Genomic DNA, 20748 nt, shown 5'->3' with positions numbered 1-20748 from the left:
AGTCCATCTTTTAATGTCAGACCAGACATTTCCACCCGTTGTGCATTTGGGGAATTTGTGGTCTATTCTATACATTTGTATGATACTTATATTAGAACACATTCAAATCTTTCAATCATGTGTACAGTGTACTTTTCCAAAAAAAAAAAATGCACGCTAGTCAATATACATTCTAGCCAGTAAATGTGACTACACACCAAAATAGCTTTAACTATGCTTTTATTAACTAATTGGTGTGCGACTCATTAAAGAGCAAAGCGCACCGAATACCTGCAACAAGCAGAAAAGGAGTTTTTTATGGTGGAACATTAACAATACTGACTACTGAAGTATAATTTTCCATCTAGGATATCCGATATGCTAAATAGCCTGAAAAGTGGTCTACATTGCTTGTAGCCCATCAGGACAATCCTTGATTTAGGGCTTGAACAATTGTCTGAAAATGCCTGAGAATATATTTCCACACGAAAAAAACAAACAAAAAAAAACAAACAGTTGACACGGCTGTCAATTCTTCACAAATGTCTTAGAGATTTATCAAATCAAATGAACTACTGAAGTCCGCTTCAAATGCTGGTTAATTCTTTAATCTTCAGTAAAGTGTTTCTTCATTGCAGTCTGATTAATCACACCTGCATTAGAACAACATTTTACTTATTCAGTAAACCACAACCAATAAAAAATATACAATCTAAAATGAAATTGAAGTTTAAGTCCGTGTCACATGTCACATGTCCGTGTCACATGAAAGGATACAAAAAAAATCCACAAAACTCAATAATCAAAGTGCAAAATAAATAAATTCATACTATTAATAAAATGTCCAGTACACACAAAATTCATATGATTAATAGTGTCACGAGCATAAAAGAATATTCACTATATTGTCAAAAGTATTGGGGCAACTGTCTTTTCACGCACATGAACTTTAATGGCATCCCAGTCTTAGTCCGTAGGGTTCAATATTGAGTTGTCCCTCCCATTGCAGCTATAACAGCTTTAACTCTTCTAGGGTGGCTGTCTACAAGTTTTAGGAGTGAGTCTATGGGAATGTTTGACCATTCTTCCACAACATTTGTGAGGTCAGGCACTGATGTTGGAAGAGAAGGCCTGGCTCGCAGGCTCTGCTCCGATTCATCCCAAAAGGTGTTCTATTGGGTTGAGGTCAGGACTCTGTTCAGGCCAGTCAAGTTCCTCCACCCCAAACTTGCTCATTCATTGGCGGTATGTTTGGGTCATTGTCATGGTGGCAGACCCATCCACGACCCATCTTCAGTGTTCTGGCTAAGGGAAGAAAGTTCTCATCCAAGATTTTTACAATACAATACAATACATGGCCCCATCCATTGGCCCCTCAATGCAGCAATGTCGGCCTGTACCTTTAGCAGAGAAACAGCCCCAAAGCATCATGTTTCCACCTCTGTACTTGACTGTAGGGATGGTGTTCTTAGGGTCATGGTCAGCATTTTTCTTCCTTCAAACACAAGTCGTGTTAATGCCAAAGAGCTACATTTTGGTCTCATCTGACCACAGCACTTTCTCACAATCCTTCTCTAAATCATTTAGATTTTCATTGGCATGATTGTACATGTGCCTTCTTGAGAAGGTTGACTCACCATGTTTGGAGGGAAGAAAAATGCTGACTATGACCCCAAGAACACCATCCCCACAGTCAAGCACAGAGGTGGAAACATGATGCTTTTGGGGCGGTTTCTCTGCTAAAAAGGTACAGACTGACTTTGCTGCATTGATGGGCCAATGGATTGGGCCATGTATTGTAAAAATCCTGGATGAGAACCTTCTTCAGCCAGAACACTGAAGATGGGTCATAAATGGATCTTTCAGCATGACAAGGACCCAAAACATACCACCAAGGCAACAAAGGAGGGAGCTGAAACTTCAGGTTGCCACGTGACAGCCAGGAAACCCTAAAATGGATGTAAACCCTCATATACTCCCAGTGAAGTGAACAGCCTCAGATGATAGAGATTAAACAAATCTCCCTACATAAGTTTTACATGTATATCTGCTGTCTTTACCTTTCTATATTCTTTAGAAAGTGCACATTGTGTTACAAATCTTTCCTCCTGTTTCAGCAGTGGGAGGGGAGTCTGGGCATACACTGTGTGACAGCTGATTGGAAGAAAAGCACACATGCCCCTCCACATGGGTAGAGGAACAAAGAAACTTGTAAAGCAGTATTGTGAATAGACAAGCTCTCTGCTAATTTCCAAGTCCCCTCCCGACACAAATTTCCAGCTGCTTTTATATCCTGCATTGGAGAACTTGTCAGTAGTTATCATGCTGATAACAGGGGAACGGAGTAGCAGAAAGACAAGGCACTTAGTGCTTTGGAGAGAGATAAGTAAACACTACAGATACATGTGCCTAGGTCAGATTTCAGGAATGGAGTTTACAACCGCTTCAAGGATTTAAAGATCTGTAAAAAAAAAAATAGGGGAACAAAAATCCCTCCTGAGATGTGTGCAAACCTGGTCACTAACTACAAGAAACGTTTTACCTTTGTGCTTGCCAACAAGGATTTTCCCACCAAGTACAGAGTCATGTTTTGATTGGGGATCAAATACTTATTTAACTCACTGAACTACAACTTAATTTATAGCATTCGTTTCATGTGTTTTTTCCTGGATATTCTGTCTCCGTCATTTAAAATACACCTATGATAAAAGTTATAGATGCTTCAATTCTTTGTAAGGGGACAAAATGACAAAATCTACAGGGGATCAAATTATTTTCCCCACTGTATATTCTGTTGTGCATTTTGTGTGCACTGGACAATTTATTAAGGATATGATTTTTGTTTACAATGGTCATGTTATTAAATGTACGAATTTATAATATTTTTTCACATTTGGAACTTTGCACTTCATGATCGAGTTTTTTGGATATTTTTATGAATTTTAGTTTTTTTGCCAATATGTATGTATAATAGGTATAGCACAGTCACCACTTTATGCTTATATTAATTTTCAATTGACATTACAGTCCTTAATTGTCAACCTAGGAAGGACATTGCTGTGCCTAAACCTGCACTCTGCAGCATCCTAACTGACATGAATGGGACTGCCTTATGAAGATGCACTGAACACCCATGCATCTTCATACCCTTGCAGGCAAATATGGCCCTCACATGAGTGAACGCTTAAGTTTGCCCGTGTGAACAGGCCTAACAATAACATACAGACATATATAAATACAGTGTCCCTACAATGAAATATGACAAAAGCTTCAAAGCGATTGGCTGCTATGGGGTAATATGGTGCCTTGAAAAAGTATTCATACCCCTTGAAATTTGTCAAATTTGGTCATGTTACAACTAAAAACATTAATGCATTTTATTTGGATTTCTTGTGATAAGCCAACACAAAGTGGCACATAATTGTGAAGTGGACAGAAAATGATAAATGGTTTTCATTTTTTTTTACAAATAAATATGTGAAAAAAGTGTGACGTGCATTTGTATTCAGCCCCCTTTACTCTGATACCCCAACTAAAATCTAGTGGAACCAATTGCCTTCAGAAGTTACCCAATTAGTAAATAGAGTCCACCTGTGTGTAATTTAATCTCAGTATAAATACAGCTGTGCTGTAAAGCCCTCAGAGGTTTGTTAGAGAACCTTAGTGAACAAACAGCATTATGAAGGCTAAGGAACACACCAGACAGGTCTGTGATAAAGTTGTGGAGAAGTTTAAAGCAGGGTTAGGTTATAAAAAAAAAATATCCCAAGCTTTGAACATCTCACAGAGCACTGTTCAATTCATTATCCGAAAAATGGAAAGACTATGGCACAACTGCAAACCTACTAAGACATGACCATCCACCTAAACTGACAGGCTGGGCAAGAAGAGCATTAATCAGAGAAGCAGCCAAGAGAGGCCCATGATAACTCTGAAGGAGCTGCAGAGATCCACAGCTCAGGTGTGGGGAATCTGTCCACAGGACAACTATTAGTCGTGCACTCCACAAATCCGGCCTTTATGGAAGAGTGGCAAGAAGAAAGCCATTGTTGAAAGAAAGCCAGAAGTCCTGTTTGCTGTGTCCCCCACATGGCTTCTCTCAAATAGAAAACATGTGGAAGAAGGGGCTCTGGTCAGATGAGACCAAAACTAAACTTTTTGACCTAAAAGCAAAACGCTAAGTGTGGCAGAAAACGAATACTGCACATCACCCTGAACACACCATCCCCACTGTGAAACATGGTGGTGGCAGCCTCATGTTGTGGGGATGCTTTTCTTCAGGGAAGCTGATCAGAGTTGATGGAAAAATGGATGGAGCCAGATACAGTGCAATCTTAGAAGAAAACCTGTTAAGAGTCTGCAAAAGACTAGGGTGGAGGTTCAGCTTCCAGCAGGACAATGACCGTAAACATACAGCCAGAACTACAATGGAATGGTTTAGTTCAAAGCATATTTAATGTGTTAGAATGGCCCATTCAAAGTCCAGACATAAATCCAATTGAGAATTTGTGGCAAGACTTGAAAATTGCTGTTCACAGACGCTCTCCATCCAATCTGACAGAGCTTGAGCTATTTAGCAAAGAAGAATGGGCGCAAATGTCACTCTAGATGTGCAAAGCTGGTAGAGGCATACCCAAAAAGACTTGCTATTTGTAAAGAAAAATTGAAAACCATTTATCATTTTCCTTCCACTTCACAATTATGTGCCACTTTGTGTTGGTCTATCACATAAAATCCCAAAAAAAACATTTCCATTTTTGGTTGTAACAAGACAAAATGTGGAAAATGTCAAGGGGTGTGAATACTTTAAGGCACTGTAAGAGCGCCTTCATTTTAGGTACTCTGTGCACCTTGGACAGTCAACTATCAAAGTTTCCTACTCCTCATGTATAGAGGATACAAAATAGATTTGGTTGCATGGACAGAATCTTGTGTCTATGTGAAAATGCATTTTTTGTTTTATCATGGTTAAACAGTAACCATGCAAGTAACTACATTGCAAGTATTTAAACAAACTTTGTTGTAGATTCCTACCTTTTGTTATTCTGGAGAAATAGGGGTTTGTCTGTGCAAATTAAATGTAAATAGGAGTGAACTATAATTATTCATCAGCTGCTGCACTTCCATGGTTCTAATGAGGAGAGTGGCAGGGTCCGAATCCCTTTAGATGTGATTAACCCTTTGAGAGTACGTCACCAAAAATGATTTTTTTGTTGCAGATGCTCAAAATCTGACTTGTGCGTTAGTGCAGACTGCTGGGAAAATTGGTAAGCCAATCACACAAGCAGAAAATGGCATTTCTGGGGAGGCGTTCTGCACACCATCTGTGTACAGTACGCCTCAAGGTTGCCATATTGCATTTTACCGAAAATTACAGAGTTGCAGATTTGAAAGGAAAGGTAATGTTTAACAACATTCAATAACAATATGACTTGAGTAGTAATTGTATATACTATATTAGTTTCTTTTTATTTGCAATTTTTTCCACAAAAGTGGAGTTACCCTTTAACCCCCTTGCCGACTGCCACACGCAGAATGGCAGGGGCAGGCAAATGGGAGTACCTGTACGTCCTTTTAAATTTACCGCCTAGCAGGCCCCGAGTGTGCCCGCAAACTCGATGTTCACCGGCGGCCTGCAACTGTGGCGAGGTGAGGCAGAATGGGGATATGCCTATGTAAACAAGGCATTTCCCTGTTCTGCATGACAGATCTACTGCTCCCTGTCATCGGAAGCTGTGATCTGTCATGTTGTAGTGAGACCATCCCCCTTACAGTTAGAACACATCCCTGTCTTTTTTACAGTAATCAGCGGCTATTTGTAGCTCTGATCACTGTATAAATGACAATGGTCTCAAAAGTGTCCGCCATAATGTTGCAGTCCCAATAAAAATCGCAGATCGTCACCATTACTAGTACAAAAAAATTAAATAATAAAAATGCCATAAATCTAGTCCCCATTTTGTAGACGCTGTAACTTTTGTGCAAGCCAATCAATATACACTTATTGCAATTTTTTTACCAAAAAATATGTAGAACACATATCGGCCTAAACTGAGGATATATATATATATATATATACATATATATATATATAGATATAGATATATTTTTTTTTTGGGGGGGGGGGGGATATTTATTGTAGCAAAAAGTTAAAAATAGTGTTTTTTTTCCCTCAAAATTGCCTCTCTTTTTTTATTTATAGCGCAAAAAATAAAAATAAAAAAAACGCAGAGGTGATCAAATAGCACCAAAAGAAAGCTCTATTTGTGAAAAAAAAAAAGAAAGAAAGTTTTTGGGTACAACAGCGAACGGCAAAAAATGGCGTGTATCATTTAAATGAAGTGCGCCCCCGCGCCGAACTAACTGCGCATGCGCCGGCCGCGACTGAATCCCAGTGCGCATGCTCCAAATGACGTCGGCAAATCGTCATGCTTTCGACGTGAACGTAAATTACGTCCAGCCGTATTCGCGAATGACTTACGCAAACAACGTAAAAAATTCAAATTTCGTCGCGGGAACAACGGCCATACTTAACATTGGCTGCGCCTCATAGACCCAGGGGTAACTATACGCCGGAAAAAGCCTAACGCAGACGACGTTTAAAAATGCGCCGGGCGGACGTACGTTTGTGAATCGGCGTATCTACCTAATTTGCATATTCTACGCTGAAATCAACGGAAGCGCCACCTAGCAGCCAGCATAAATATGCAGCCTAAGATACGACGGTGTAAGAGACTTACACCCGTCGGATCTTAGGGATATCTATGAATCTGGCCCCAGGATGTTATAACCAGTCCCATAGTGCTGTTAGAACCCAGTGAATGCAAGAATATATATGTTAACTTTACATTTTTATTGTTAATGACAGTTGTATCTTAACTGCTTCAACACAGGGCACTTCCCCCTTCCCGCCCAGGCCAATTTTCAGCTTTCAGTGCTGTCAAACTTTGAATGATAATTTCGTGGTCATGCAATGTTGTATAATGAATTAATTACATTTTTTTCCCCCACAGCAATAGAGCTTTCTTTTGATGGTATTTAAATCGCTACTGGGTTTTTAAATTTTTGCTAAAAAAACACAACGTTTTTCTTATTTACAAAATTTACTGACAAACTAAGTAATTTTCCTGTGCCGATGGGGTGGCACTGACAGGCACTAATTAGGTCGCAACCAATATGCCTCACTGATGAGCTCAGATATGCGGCACGGAAATCTGCTGCACAAATACTGTGCGACATAAAAAGTTGCAACAACCGCCATTTTTTTCTACAGGATCTTTTCTAAAAAACATATATAATGTTTGGGGGTTCCGAGTAATGTTTTTTTCATGTAGGAGAAGAGTGCCAGAATTGGCATGGGCTGGAAGTGGTTAAAGAAATCCAATCAGAAGTTAAAAAACTGTTATGCAGAAAACCGTTGTAAACTTGTGACATTTCCAATTCTAGCATTGTATATACAAACTCCGTTCAAACTGGACATCTTGGAAACACTCACTGCTGCAGGCATTCAAGGCCAGGGGGTAGATTACATCCAGTGTACCCTCCATTGATTATACTGTATTCAAGTAATGCACTTGCACATGGATCCTAGAAAAGTTAAACATAGTGTGTATAAAACATGAACCATTTAAAAAGGAAAGTGATTAAGTAACATTTTCCTAGCACAATAGAAAAACCTTTAGCTGGCGACATGAAATGGTGTCTAAACCTCAGTACATGCCACATTTTATGATTTTATTTGGCGTATGCATTGCTATTCACTTAGAATTGCACCCCATGCCACAAGTAGAATTACTAACAGTACAGTGCACCATGACGCACATGTCATGCATGGTTGTTCACTGCTTTAAAAAAAGTAGTGCAGGTACTTTTTTTGTCCATTCAAAATGAACTGGTTGCATTATTACAATGCTACAAGGTAATGTGGAAATTATTCTACATTAATATATATGTGGCAATGCATCACAGAATAGAACAGAAAAGTGTGAAGAGCCTCCTAAACATACAAAAGGATGAGATTGGAATACCCATTTCTTGAGGCAAGTATGAGCACAACCTCAGGCCTGTAGCTTAATCTCATTGTAAACACAGTGACAAAAGGGGGATTTGAGGCCCATTATAATAAACATTTGCATATATTTTAACCTTTTCTATAAGGGATTCCAGTATTGAATGGAGCTGATGGCATGAACATACCTTTACAAGGATATGAGGATTCCCGAGCACAATCAGCAGAGCTTTTGGTCGAGTTGTTGCAACATTGAATCGTTTTGGATTGGAAAGAAAACCCAGAAAGATTCTTGAATCCTCATATAAAGATTCCTCACAAGATCGCACCTGTAAACCAACATTTTCATATAAATTTATTCCAGAAACTTCTTAGTGGCTTCTACGGACAGGATTTTTGAAACCAGACATAACTCAGTATGCAAATTTAATAATCAGGGGACTGGGGAAGAGGTACAAGATAACCACTAATATATAGGTAATGATAGTAATTGCTTATACCTGATCATATATCAGAGTTGGGGTTTGTTGCTGTAATCAGTAAGTACTAAAAAAGGGAGGATAAGGGAAGGGGGGATTGGCCTGAGGGGAGGCCCAAAAGGGGTTACCAATAGCAACAAATAATGATCTAGAATATTCTGATACAAAAGGGGATTTAATATAGTATCAAAAATAAAGTATAAAAAGTACAGTCATAAATGAACAATATGATGAAAAATGCAACCATTAAAAGGAAACAAGGTGCCATAAACAGTTATAACAAACAAGACTCACAATAAACAACACACAATGACGACACTGTCTGGGTTCAGCCACGAGTTGTATGTACAATTAATGATACAAAAAAATCACTGGCGCTCAATGGGAAATAACTAATATCCCATGAAATACTTGAAACCCTCGTATGGGCTGAGAACAGTCCGTGCTGCAGAGATCCGGATACCCTGAAGTACCACAAATACACAAATACACCAAAAAGGAAAACTCTGCGCTCCTGAAAGTTCACCAATTATAAATCCACTTAATGTTTGTGAAGAAAAAAACATACATTAACACTTTAATTTTCGGAAGATCCAGTCCTTTATATGGTTAAAAAAGGGAAAGTTTCCACAATGTGCACAATATGATAAAAAAAGTATAAAAAAAACTTTCCAAATGTCTGCATCAGACCAGCACCCTCTTCAGACTTCAAATGGTTAAAGCTTGCGGTTTTAGTTTGTGGGCTGTCTAGCAAGACATCATTAGTGCAAATGGTGAGCACAGTACATTACCCAGCCAGATGTAAACATCGATCGAATGTCCTTCTCCTGGCTGATGTAACAATGTCCGGGATCCTAAGCTCTCTCCTATGCGGGTCTGGAAGCTTCACAGACCCGATAAATGTGACTGCTGGAGACACAGGGTGGATCAGCCTATCAGAAAGGACGCTCTCCCTGGGTGAACATGCAAGCGTCCCACGTCTGAGACACTGTTTCAGTAAACCAGCTGTACTGCAGGGAGAAGTTTAGGCGCCCTCCAGTGGGCAAATTGCAGTATGCGCTTGTTGAAAAATCAACAGCGTTGCATGGCGATTAAAATAATCGGATATAAAAGTTCTTATGCATGAATAGGATCTTCCATCATAAAAGGGGGATATTAAGAGGGGTCCTAGACGACGCGTTTCGCCCTTACAAGAGCTTTGTCACAGTCAATAGGACCTAGGTATAAAGTTTAATTAAATAGACTAAGATAGGGGGGGGGAATTTGAGGAAGGGGAGGAGAAAGGGGAGGTGTACCAAACCGAGAGATTTAACCCTTTTTGGATGTCCAAAGGGTTAAATCTCTCGGTTTGGTACACCTCCCCTTTCTCCTCCCCTTCCTCAAATTCCCCCCCCTATCTTAGTCTATTTAATTAAACTTTATACCTAGGTCCTATTGACTGTGACAAAGCTCTTGTAAGGGCGAAACGCGTCGTCTAGGACCCCTCTTAATATCCCCCTTTTATGATGGAAGATCCTATTCATGCATAAGAACTTATATCCGATTATTTTAATCGCCATGCAACGCTGTTGATTTTTCAACAAGCGCATACTGCAATTTGCCCACTGGAGGGCGCCTAAACTTCTCCCTGCAGTACAGCTGGTTTACTGAAACAGTGTCTCAGACGTGGGACGCTTGCATGTTCACCCAGGGAGAGCGTCCTTTCTGATAGGCTGATCCACCCTGTGTCTCCAGCAGTCACATTTATCGGGTCTGTGAAGCTTCCAGACCCGCATAGGAGAGAGCTTAGGATCCCGGACATTGTTACATCAGCCAGGAGAAGGACATTCGATCGATGTTTACATCTGGCTGGGTAATGTACTGTGCTCACCATTTGCACTAATGATGTCTTGCTAGACAGCCCACAAACTAAAACCGCAAGCTTTAACCATTTGAAGTCTGAAGAGGGTGCTGGTCTGATGCAGACATTTGGAAAGTTTTTTTTATACTTTTTTTATCATATTGTGCACATTGTGGAAACTTTCCCTTTTTTAACCATATAAAGGACTGGATCTTCCGAAAATTAAAGTGTTAATGTATGTTTTTTTCTTCACAAACATTAAGTGGATTTATAATTGGTGAACTTTCAGGAGCGCAGAGTTTTCCTTTTTGGTGTATGTATGTACAATTAAGGTGATTCGTTTGGTTACTCGAGTGAGAAGAGGGGAAGGGCTATATTAATCAGAGACAATGATCTGATGGCCCCAACTAAATTCAGCCAATTAGTGTCTATACTAGTGGCTGGACCCAATATGTGGGGAGAGGGGGGGGGGGGGAGACAGAAAAGAAGCGGAATAGTATCTACAGCACTAGTTAAATTATATCCCCCCTTCCCTTATCCTCCCTTTTTTAATGGTTGCATTTTTCATCATATTGTTCATTTATGACTGTACTTTTTATACTCTATTTTTGATACTATATTAAATCCCCTTTTGTATCAGAATATTCTAGATCATCATTTGTTGCTATTAATAACCCCTTTTGGGCCTCCCCTCAGGCCAATCTCCCCTTCCCTTATAACTCAGTATGCACCTGTGATGAGTACAAACTGTGAGCTCCCCGTTAACCGCTCTGCCTGTTTGTGTCCGTTTCAGATCTATTTACTGATTAGCTCCCACCCGCAGAGCACTAGACTGGGAGACTCAGGAATTGTGGGATATTTAGTTTCTCTATAGGAAAGGTCAGTTTATAAAATGCATACAAAGGTTATGTATTAGCATTGACCTGTGCGGTTCCACATGCCATGCCTCATGTTTGAAACAAACTTCTGAAACAAGAATGTGAAGAATAATTCTAATATAGCAGCAAATGACACACTGAAACAACATGATTAATGCTCATCTTTTGCAGGCGAAAGCACAAGATGCAGGTAGGAAGGTTTATAATGCCTTTAACAACAGCATCAAGGCTGGGATGAGAACTAAGGGAGAAAAAAAATTGAAAGTCAGGTCTTTCATGCAGTAAAACATTCTGGGTCTACTGTGATTCACAGACAGCAATTTAAGTCCACAACTGGTTGTAATGCCGCGTACACACGATAGTTTTTCGGGTTCTAAAAAATTACGTTTTTCAGGCTTTAGAAAAAAAACGAATTTTTTTTCAACCCGATCATTAAAACGGCCTTGTCTACACACGATCATGAAAAAAAAAGCTCTAGCAAAGCGCGGTGACGTACAACACGTACGACGGCACTATAAAGGGGACGTTCCATTCGGATGACGCCACCCTTTGGGCTGCTTTAGCTGATTTTGTGTTAGTAAAAGACGATTTGCTCTTTTCTGTCTGTTACAGCGTGATGAATGTGCTTTCTCCATTACGAATGGTAGTTTTACCAGAACGAGCGCTCCTGTCTCATAACTTGCTTCTGAGCATGCAAGGATTTTTCACGTCGTTAAAGCCCACACACGACCATTTTTTACAACCCGAGAAAACGGCCGTTTTTCAGAACCCGAAAAATGCTCTGAAGCCCACACTCGATCGTTTTTAATGACATTAAAAAAAAAATTCATTTTTTAGAACCCGAAAAACTATCGTGTGTATGCGGCATAACAGATTGACAAATGGTCTAAAAAGACCTGGAAATTAATAGATGGCCACATAACGGTCATTAAAGTATATCAATGGTGCTTGTTTAGCAGATAGCCAGGAGCATATCATACTATATAAAAAAACAAAACAAAAACAAAAAACACAGAAAACCTTTTCACCCTGCTTTTGTAAAGGTTACCATAATTAGATGAAGTACTAACTGCAAAGCAAGAGATACAACAGTGTTGCATCCTACAAAGGTAGTGTCGTATAGCTGTCGGGGGGTGAGATATGTGTCCCAGGGTGTACAACATGTATTGGCCAGCCGATTAGCAGTGCCTGGTTTCCTCCAGACATTACTCTTGCCATTCAGGTCAAATAGTTCACTCTTCATTTCATCAGACATCTTTATCGTACATCACGGGACACAGAGGTTTAATCATTACATAATGGGTTATATCCACCGTCAGGTGCTGGACACTGGTGTAATCAATTAGACAGGAAGTTTCATCCCTATATAACCCCTCCCATACTGGGAGCTCCTCAGTTTTGTCTAAGGTGTTGGTCACGAACAAGGTGTACTAAAGGAAAAGCTCTACTAAGAAGCCCTCCGGGGGTGAAAAAGGTACGCTTTCCGATCCATCCAAGACGCCCAATAATTACACCAAAACTGGATGGTATCCGGGCCTCGTGGGAGCCGAGGGAGTCCTCTTTGGGGGACTGAGCTCTAGGGTCCAACACTTTCGCTATATTATGCGCAAAAGTCCTGGCAGAGTCTTTAAAAAGGCCCAGGGAGTCTTTAAGTAGGAACCCATATCCTTAAAGGTTGGCACAACATACCCGCCCTGATGGGTGAAGATTGGTTCTGTCTGGTCTTCAGCAGACCTGCGGCGGGGATAAGATAAGCCTGGGAAAGGTCCTAAGCAAGTATCTTAAGAACTTTCCTTTTGAGTGGGATGTCTTGTCTGTATCCACCACTAGAGGGAGTAAAGAGTTGAGTTTTTCACTCACCATGCTCCAAGAATAGTGTCAGCTCCTCCTCAGACAGCACACTTCTTCCACTGCAAGCTCTGCCATGGGTAAGCTTCTCTATGTGGTTGTATTCAGGCATTCCTGGACACCTACTCAGCATGAAACTGTGTGATTAGTTGCATACTTTATGTAGATTGCTAAACTAGCACAGTAGTATATGCATTGTTTGTACCTCTGCTTTGGCATTGGACTATGTCTTCCTGTAAAACAGGTTATGGGGCAGGAAAGCATGATACCATCCTCCCCTGAGACACTTAAGGCAGCCGCACAGGTTAAGCCATCCGCCCTGTCAGGCATTGCAGCCTCTCCCAACATTGCAGCCCAACATTGTTGTCATGTTGGATGCTTCTTTGCATTTGCATGTCCATAAGAGAGGTAAGCTGCTATAAATCACAGCGTCCTCACAACGAGCAGAAAGCTGGGTGTGTCCCTTCCCCTGCTCTGATGTTTTTGTGCTGATGGATGACATGTTTTGCCTAAAAATGCATAAAGATGCTTGTTTGCATATAGATGCGGGTCGCACAAAGGTGCTTGGTCTCACAAAGTCCTTGGTTACCCATGAGTATTTAATCGCACAAAGATGCATGTGGGGTAAAAACAAGAACATGTTTATGATTAATCACATAAAGATACATGTTTGTTTGCTGGTATGGATATTTATGCTTTTTACATAGACGCATGAGGATGCTTGGTCACATTTAAGTGCTTAGTCACATAAAGATGTTTGACCCTATAAACATGCTTAGTCGCACAAAAGTCCTTGATGTACAAGGATACTTGACCACACGGAGAGGCATGTTTTCACAAAGATGCCTAAAGATTGCATAAAATCACTTGACTGCATAAAGATGCTGGATCACACAGGGGTGTTTGATCACACAAGAGTCCCTGGTCACGCAAGGGTTCTTATCCGCGCCGTAGTGCGTAAAATGCATAAGATGTTTGATCGCATTAAAAAAATGCTGAATTGCTTAAGGATGCATGATTGCCTAAAGTTGCATGTTCCCCTAGATTTTGCATGATTGCATAATGGGGCCTTGGTTCTTGGTTACCCAAGAGTACTTAATCGCACAAAGAGGCTTGTTCCACAGAGATGCCAAAAATCGCTTTAAGATGCTTGATGGCATAAAAATTGCTGAATCGCACAAGGGTGTCTAATCACTCGGGAGTCCTTGGTCTCACAAGGATGTGAGAAAAAATAAACCATAACCCTTGTTTTTCAACCACCCTTGGCTGCCTCTCTGTATAGTTCAGTGTGTAGTGAACCCACTCAGGAGGTCCCACACCCCCGCTACCGAGCAAACCCCTTACAAAATATATATATATATATATATATATATATATATATATATATATATATATATACACATATATATATATACACATATATATATATACACATATATATATATACACACACACATATATATATATACACATATATATATATATATATATATATATATATATATATATATACACACACACACACACACACACACACTATATTATATATATATATATATATATATATATATATATATATATATATATATATATATATATATATATATATATATATATATACATACACACACACACATACATACATACACACACACATATATATATATATATATATACACATATATATATATACACACACACACACACACACACACACACACATACAGTACAGACCAAAAGTTTGGACACTCCTTCTCATTCAAAGAGTTTTCTTTATTTTCATGACTATGAAAATTGTAGATTCACACTGAAGGCATCAAAACTATGAATTAACACATGTGGAATTGTACATAACAAAAAAAGTGTGAAACAACTGAAAATATATTTCATATTCTAGGTTCTTCAAAGTAGCCATCTTTTGCTTTGATTACTGCTTTGCACACTCTTGGCATTCTCTTGATGAGCTTCAAGGAGGTAGTCACCTGGCGCAGCACCCCATCATTCTTCTTGGTCAAATAGCCCTTACACAGCCTGGAGGTGTGTTTGGGGTCATTGTCCTGATGGATGGAATAGCATGCCGCTGCAAGATGCTGTGGTAGCCATGCTGGTTCAGTATGCCTTCAATTTTGAATAAATCCCTAACAGTGTCACCAGCAAAGCACCCCCACACCATCACACATCCTCTTCCATGCTTCACGGTGGGAACCAGGCATGTAGAGTCCATCCGTTCACCTTTTCTGCGTCGCACAAAGACACGGGGGTTGGAACCAAAGATCTCAAGTTTGGACTCAGTAGACCAAAGCACAGATTTCCACTGGTCTAATTAATGTCCATTCCTTGTGTTCTTTAGCCCAAACAAGTCTCTTCTGCTTGTTGCCTTTCTTTAGCAGTGGTTTCCTAGCAGATATTCTACCATGAAGGCCTGATTCACACAGTCTCCTCTTAACAGTTCTAGAGATGTGTCTGCTGCAAAAGGTGGCTACTTTGAAGAACCTAGAATATGAACTATATTTTCAGTTGTTTCACACTTTTTTGTTATGTATAATTCCACATGTGTTAATTCTTAGCTTTGATGCCTTCAGTGTGAATCTACAATTTTCATAGTCATGAAAATAAAAAAAACTCTTTGAATGAGAAGGGGTGTCCAAACTTTTGGTCTGTACTGATAGATATATATATATATATATATATATATATATATATATATATATATATATATATATATATTGTGAGGGGTTAGCTCGGTAGCGGGGTGGGTGACCCCTTGGTTGGGTTCACCACACACTGAATTTATACAGACTGGCAGTCGAAGACGGTTGAAAACAAACGTTTCTGGTTTATTTTTCCATCTTGCTGGAAAACAATTGCAAGCATCCAAACGGCATAAACAAAATCAAAACATAAAATAAACTCTAGCCACTCTGGGCGTTTGTCTACCTTCCACACAGGAACCTATCTATGAAGTCTAACACAGCCTACCTCTGGATAGACAGTGCTGCTCATACAGCACAAACAATAGTCTTTGGACTTTTTATCACACAGAAAAGTCAATGGTCGCCTCACCTCTCCAGGAGACCTTCAGCACTGGGCTTTTTCACACAGAAAGCCTCAGCATGCAGCTCTCTGGCACTGCTCTCCTGTTCACACAGCCTTAGGAGTGACGCAGCCAATTAGTGGTTATCCTCTGGGCTACTTTATAGAGGCCTTTAATTGCCTCACTCTGAACAGCTGGAGTCTTCCAACGGCCCTTAGCCTCCCTGGCTATTTCTGGCAGCCGCCGCCTAATAATGATTGGTGTATTGTCTAACAAGGCAGAAATGTATGTCCCGACTGTGACAACACCCACAGATTTACCTGACTTCCTGTCACAATATATATATATATATATATATATATATATATATATATATATATATATATATATATATATATATATACATATACACACACACACATATACACACACACACACACACACGTATATAGTACACACTTTTTATGTTTTTTGCCTTGAGGCGATTCAGTTCGCATTTGTAACGCTATACAAGTTATTCACTCACTCATTTGTACAAGTTCATGCTTTCGCCTAGGTTCACACTGCTGCAAATTCAAAATCGCGGTAAAATGCGCGATTTTACCCGCAATTTAATGTAAATCGCGGCCCGAAATCGCAAAAAGTAGTACAGGAACTACTTTTTGAAATCGCAGATGCGGCGTCGCACTGATTAGGACAGTGCCATTGCCGACAATTGCCGCCGATTTGAGATGCGATTTGACATGTCAAATCGCATCTCAAATTGTTCCAAATCGTACCCAGTGTGAACCAGGGCTCCATGAAGGTATGCTTCCATTAAAGCATTTAGCTTCAACACTTGCCACTTACACATATGGGGAACCATAAGTGTTTGTTTACATGGGACTGCAGGAGGTTGTCTGCGTTTCGCAGGGGGACAGCACCTCTTCCGGTTGATGGTCTTGCTCTTTTGATTACCCACGGATGCGATGGATTCTCAGTTGGTGGTTCCTAACCAAAAAGTTTGGCAGAAAAGAAGATCCTTCATGCCCGTTACCCGAAAGGTAGTGGCTACGAAGGCTGGCCTCTAGGGATGGAGACCAGTCCTGGAAGAGACCACTGCCCAGGAGATTCTTGCCGTCAAGTGTCGAAACCTTCGGTTGGCACGTCGGACTTAAATCGCCTGGGCGTTTAGGTTGCAGGTTTGTTCTGTCAGAGTACAATCCGATAATGCTACACCACTGGTTGACTTTATTTGCCAAGGAGATACTAGAAGTCACGCAGCCAGAAGGAAATTAAGCCATAATGTTCTGGCTTAGGCAGAGGGGTTTGGTGCCTTGCCTATCGTCAGTCTTCATTTCATGGAATGGAGAATTGGCAGGCGGTTCTCAGGAATCGTCAACATATGTTCCTGGGTGTATGGACTCTACTCCCTGATCTTCTTTCTGATCAAAGGCCAGAGAAAGGGTACCCCAGGCAAAAGATTCATGGGCGTACAGGTTCAACAAGAAGTTGAACAGCTTTATGTCTAGGACAAAGGATTCGCTCGCACATGGGACAAAATGCATTGTAACCCCTTGGGACCAGTTGTCACTGGTTTATGTGTTCTCTTCCCCCATCGCCGTGACTACCGCTGCCTCTAGGCTACATCGGGGGGGGGGGGGGGGGGGCGGCTTAATAGCTCCGGCATGACCCAGACGTCCTTACTGTGCAAGGATCGCAAGAGTGGTAGTAGAGGACCCAGGGTCCCTTACATCTTGCCTAGATCTACCTTGCGAGGGCCAGTATTCCATCCCATCTTGTAAACATGGGAATTAATGGTTTTACTTGGTTTAGTCCGCATTTTTGAAGATCGCAACTTCAGAATCTACTACTATGATTCATACAGGAGAGCGGGCCTCCAGGACCATGTATTATAGGATCTGAAAGGCCCATATTCCTGGTGTGTAACCAAGGGATGGCATCCTCGGACGTATGTCGTAGGTAGAATTCTAACCTTCCTACACCAGGTAAGGGATGGAGCTAGCCTTAAGTTCCATCAAGAGTCGAGTCTCGGCCTTGTCAGCGTTTCATGGTCGCTTGCTTTGCACTTTTTTTATCCGGGCTTTTCTACAAGGGGTAACGCGTATAAGTCCGCCAGTTAGTTGGTCTTTCTGCCCGGGGGATTGAGTCTGGTTTGTCGGCTTGCAGGGACAGGTCCTTGGGCCGATGCACCATTTTCCCTTCATACTCCTTCAAAGGGAGTTGGTGTTCTTGGTTGCGGTAGCCTCAGCAAGAGAATTTTAAGTATTGGCAACTTTCTTTGTATAGAGCCATACTTATTTATTAGGGTGATGTTGAAACCTTACCCAGCCTTTCTAGTCTAGTCTAGTTTTTTCTTTTAATCAAAACACTTCTTGCCTCTTTTTTCCAGAAACTTGATTTACAGAAGGAAAATATTTATTTTTCTCTAAATATAGATGAGAACAATTGGGGTGTATTTGAAAGTTTCAGGTACAAGAAACTGATGTTTTGTTATGCTGCTAGAAGACCCTAGAAAAGGGTAGGCAGCGTTCTACTCAGCTATTAAAATGATTGCTCTCTCGTTATATTGAGAGCAGTCAATGCCTATCTGAAGCGGTTGCTCAGATACGGTAGACTGATTTTTGTTACACTACCAGGAGGCCCCCGGAAAGGGCAGGCAGTGTCTAAACCAACTGTTTCGATGTTGATTCATCAGGCTATTATTCAGGCTTGTGTTTCTTTTAGAATGCACTCTACCAGAACAATAAGCGTTTCTTGCACGGTGCATTACCAAGCCTTTATGACTCAAATTTACTAGGCTGCAACTTGGTCGTCGATACTTGCGTTCACTAATATTTATCAGGTGAATGCAACACGGTTAGAGGATGCCGCTTTATTTAACGAAGTGTGCGGCAGGCAGCAGTATGGGTCCTCACATCCGATGGCGGTCTGCGTTTGTGTCTCCCTCCCCTCAAATTGAGCATTGCTCTGGTACGTCCCATTATGTAATGAGTAAACCTCTGTGTCCCGTGATGTATGATAAAGAAAATAGGATTTTTATTACAGATTACATGTAAAATCCTTTTCTTGGAGTACATCACGGGACACAGAGATCCCGCCCCTCTTATTTGGGGATATTGGGACACTTATTGCTTTGCTACAAAAACGGAGGAGAACCCAGTATGTGAGGGGTTATATAGGGAGGAAACTTCCTGTCTAATTGATTACACCAATGTCCAGCACCTGATGGTGGATATAACCCATTATGTAATGATTAAATCTCTGTGTCCCCTGATGTACTCCAAGAAAAGGATTTTACAGGTAATCTGTAATAAAAATCCTATTATCGTGGTCAGAGCATCATTCAGGTGTCTTTTGGCAAACTCCAAGTGGGCTGTCTTTTACTGAGTAGCTTCTGTCTTCCCGATTAGTGGACTGCTGCAGAGATGGTTGTTCTACTGGAAGGTTCTCCTCTCTCCAGAGAAACGCGTGAAGAGTTCTTGGTCACCTCTCTGAGTAAGACCTTTCCCCCTTGATTGCTCAGTTTTGCCGGGTGGCCCGCTCAGTAAAGAGTCCTGGTGGTTAAAAACTTCTTCCATTTACGGATGATGGAGGCCACTGTGCACATTGGGACCTCCAATGCTGCGGACATTTTTCTGTACCCTTCCCCAGATCTGTGCCTCGATACAATCCTGTCTCAGAGGTCTACAGACAATTCCTTGGCCTGTGCTCTGACATGCACTGTTAACTGTGGGACCTTATATAGACAGGTGTGTATCTTTCTAAATCATGTCAAATCAACTGATTTTACCACATGTGGACTCCAATCATAAAAATACCAATAAATGCAAGAATTAAATATTATAGATGTGCCATCTATATACTTTTCAGGGACTTTCAAGCTTTTAATACAAACCATTGAAATGATGATTACAAGGAACTCTTGGCCCTGAAATTCTTCTACTGATCCAACTTTAATGTCCATCAGATCAACAGTCCGCAAAAGGGTTCTTATTTTTTCAACCTAGAAATAAAATACTTCAGCTAGTCATCTGTTACAGTATAAACCACATAATATTAGAATTTAAATTAGTATTTACAGATTATTGCTCCAATTTTCAAACAATTGTCCTTATCCCCGACACTTAAAATATTCTTAAAACGGTACTAGAAGCAAAAGTCACTAGTATTCACAAAGTAGTCTATTTTTCTTCTTTTTTTTTTTATGTAACAGACCAAGCTGTTCAGAAGTTATAGACCATGGGTTATATGCCACCAAATTCAGGCGATTGGGCAATTGGGCAGGGCCGCCATCAGGGGGGTACAGGCAGTACACCTGTAAGGGGTTCGGATGGCAAGCCCCCCCTTTTTTTTATATATTAATATATATTTTTTTTTTTATTAAAGGACCTAGAGGTCCCCAGGCCCTGGATGGCGCCCCCCCCCTTTTATTTTATATATATTTTTTTCTCAATTAGCGGCGGCACCCCCCGCTTCTCAGTTTGAGGCGGCTGAGCCCCACCCCCCCCCCCAGTTCTCTGCTCCAGGGGGCCCATGCCTGAAGCGGTGTAAGGTCCCCCATAATTCCTGATGGCGGCCCTGCGATTGGGTACTGGCAAAGCTTTGCTGGGAATGCCTAAAGTGCATCCTCATATTCCCACTCTGTGGGACTTCAGTTTTGTAGCATCAGAACAGGCGAA

At 40.8% G+C, this 20748-nt stretch overlaps 1 protein-coding gene across 1 annotated transcript in view; it reads right to left on the bottom strand.

Moving 5' to 3' along the window:
- Positions 1 to 202: 202 nt before the first annotated feature.
- Positions 203 to 20748, bottom strand: part of MOV10L1 (Mov10 like RISC complex RNA helicase 1) — a 189141-nt gene continuing 168595 nt past the window's right edge. Inside the window, exons 23-26 of the mRNA XM_040343664.1 lie at positions 19965 to 20072; positions 8176 to 8316; positions 7475 to 7566; positions 203 to 632 (exon numbers count right to left, since the gene is read on the bottom strand). Of these exons, the coding sequence (XP_040199598.1) occupies positions 623 to 632; positions 7475 to 7566; positions 8176 to 8316; positions 19965 to 20072 (351 nt within the window). The 3' untranslated portion in view covers positions 203 to 622. The remainder of the gene's footprint in view (positions 633 to 7474; positions 7567 to 8175; positions 8317 to 19964; positions 20073 to 20748) is intronic.

The sequence above is a fragment of the Rana temporaria genome, chromosome 3 (genome assembly GCF_905171775.1).
Source record: "Rana temporaria chromosome 3, aRanTem1.1, whole genome shotgun sequence".
NCBI classification, from domain to species: Eukaryota; Metazoa; Chordata; class Amphibia; order Anura; family Ranidae; genus Rana; species Rana temporaria.
Note: the sequence above shows the minus strand (reverse complement) of the source record. Positions and strands in the feature narration are given on the sequence as shown.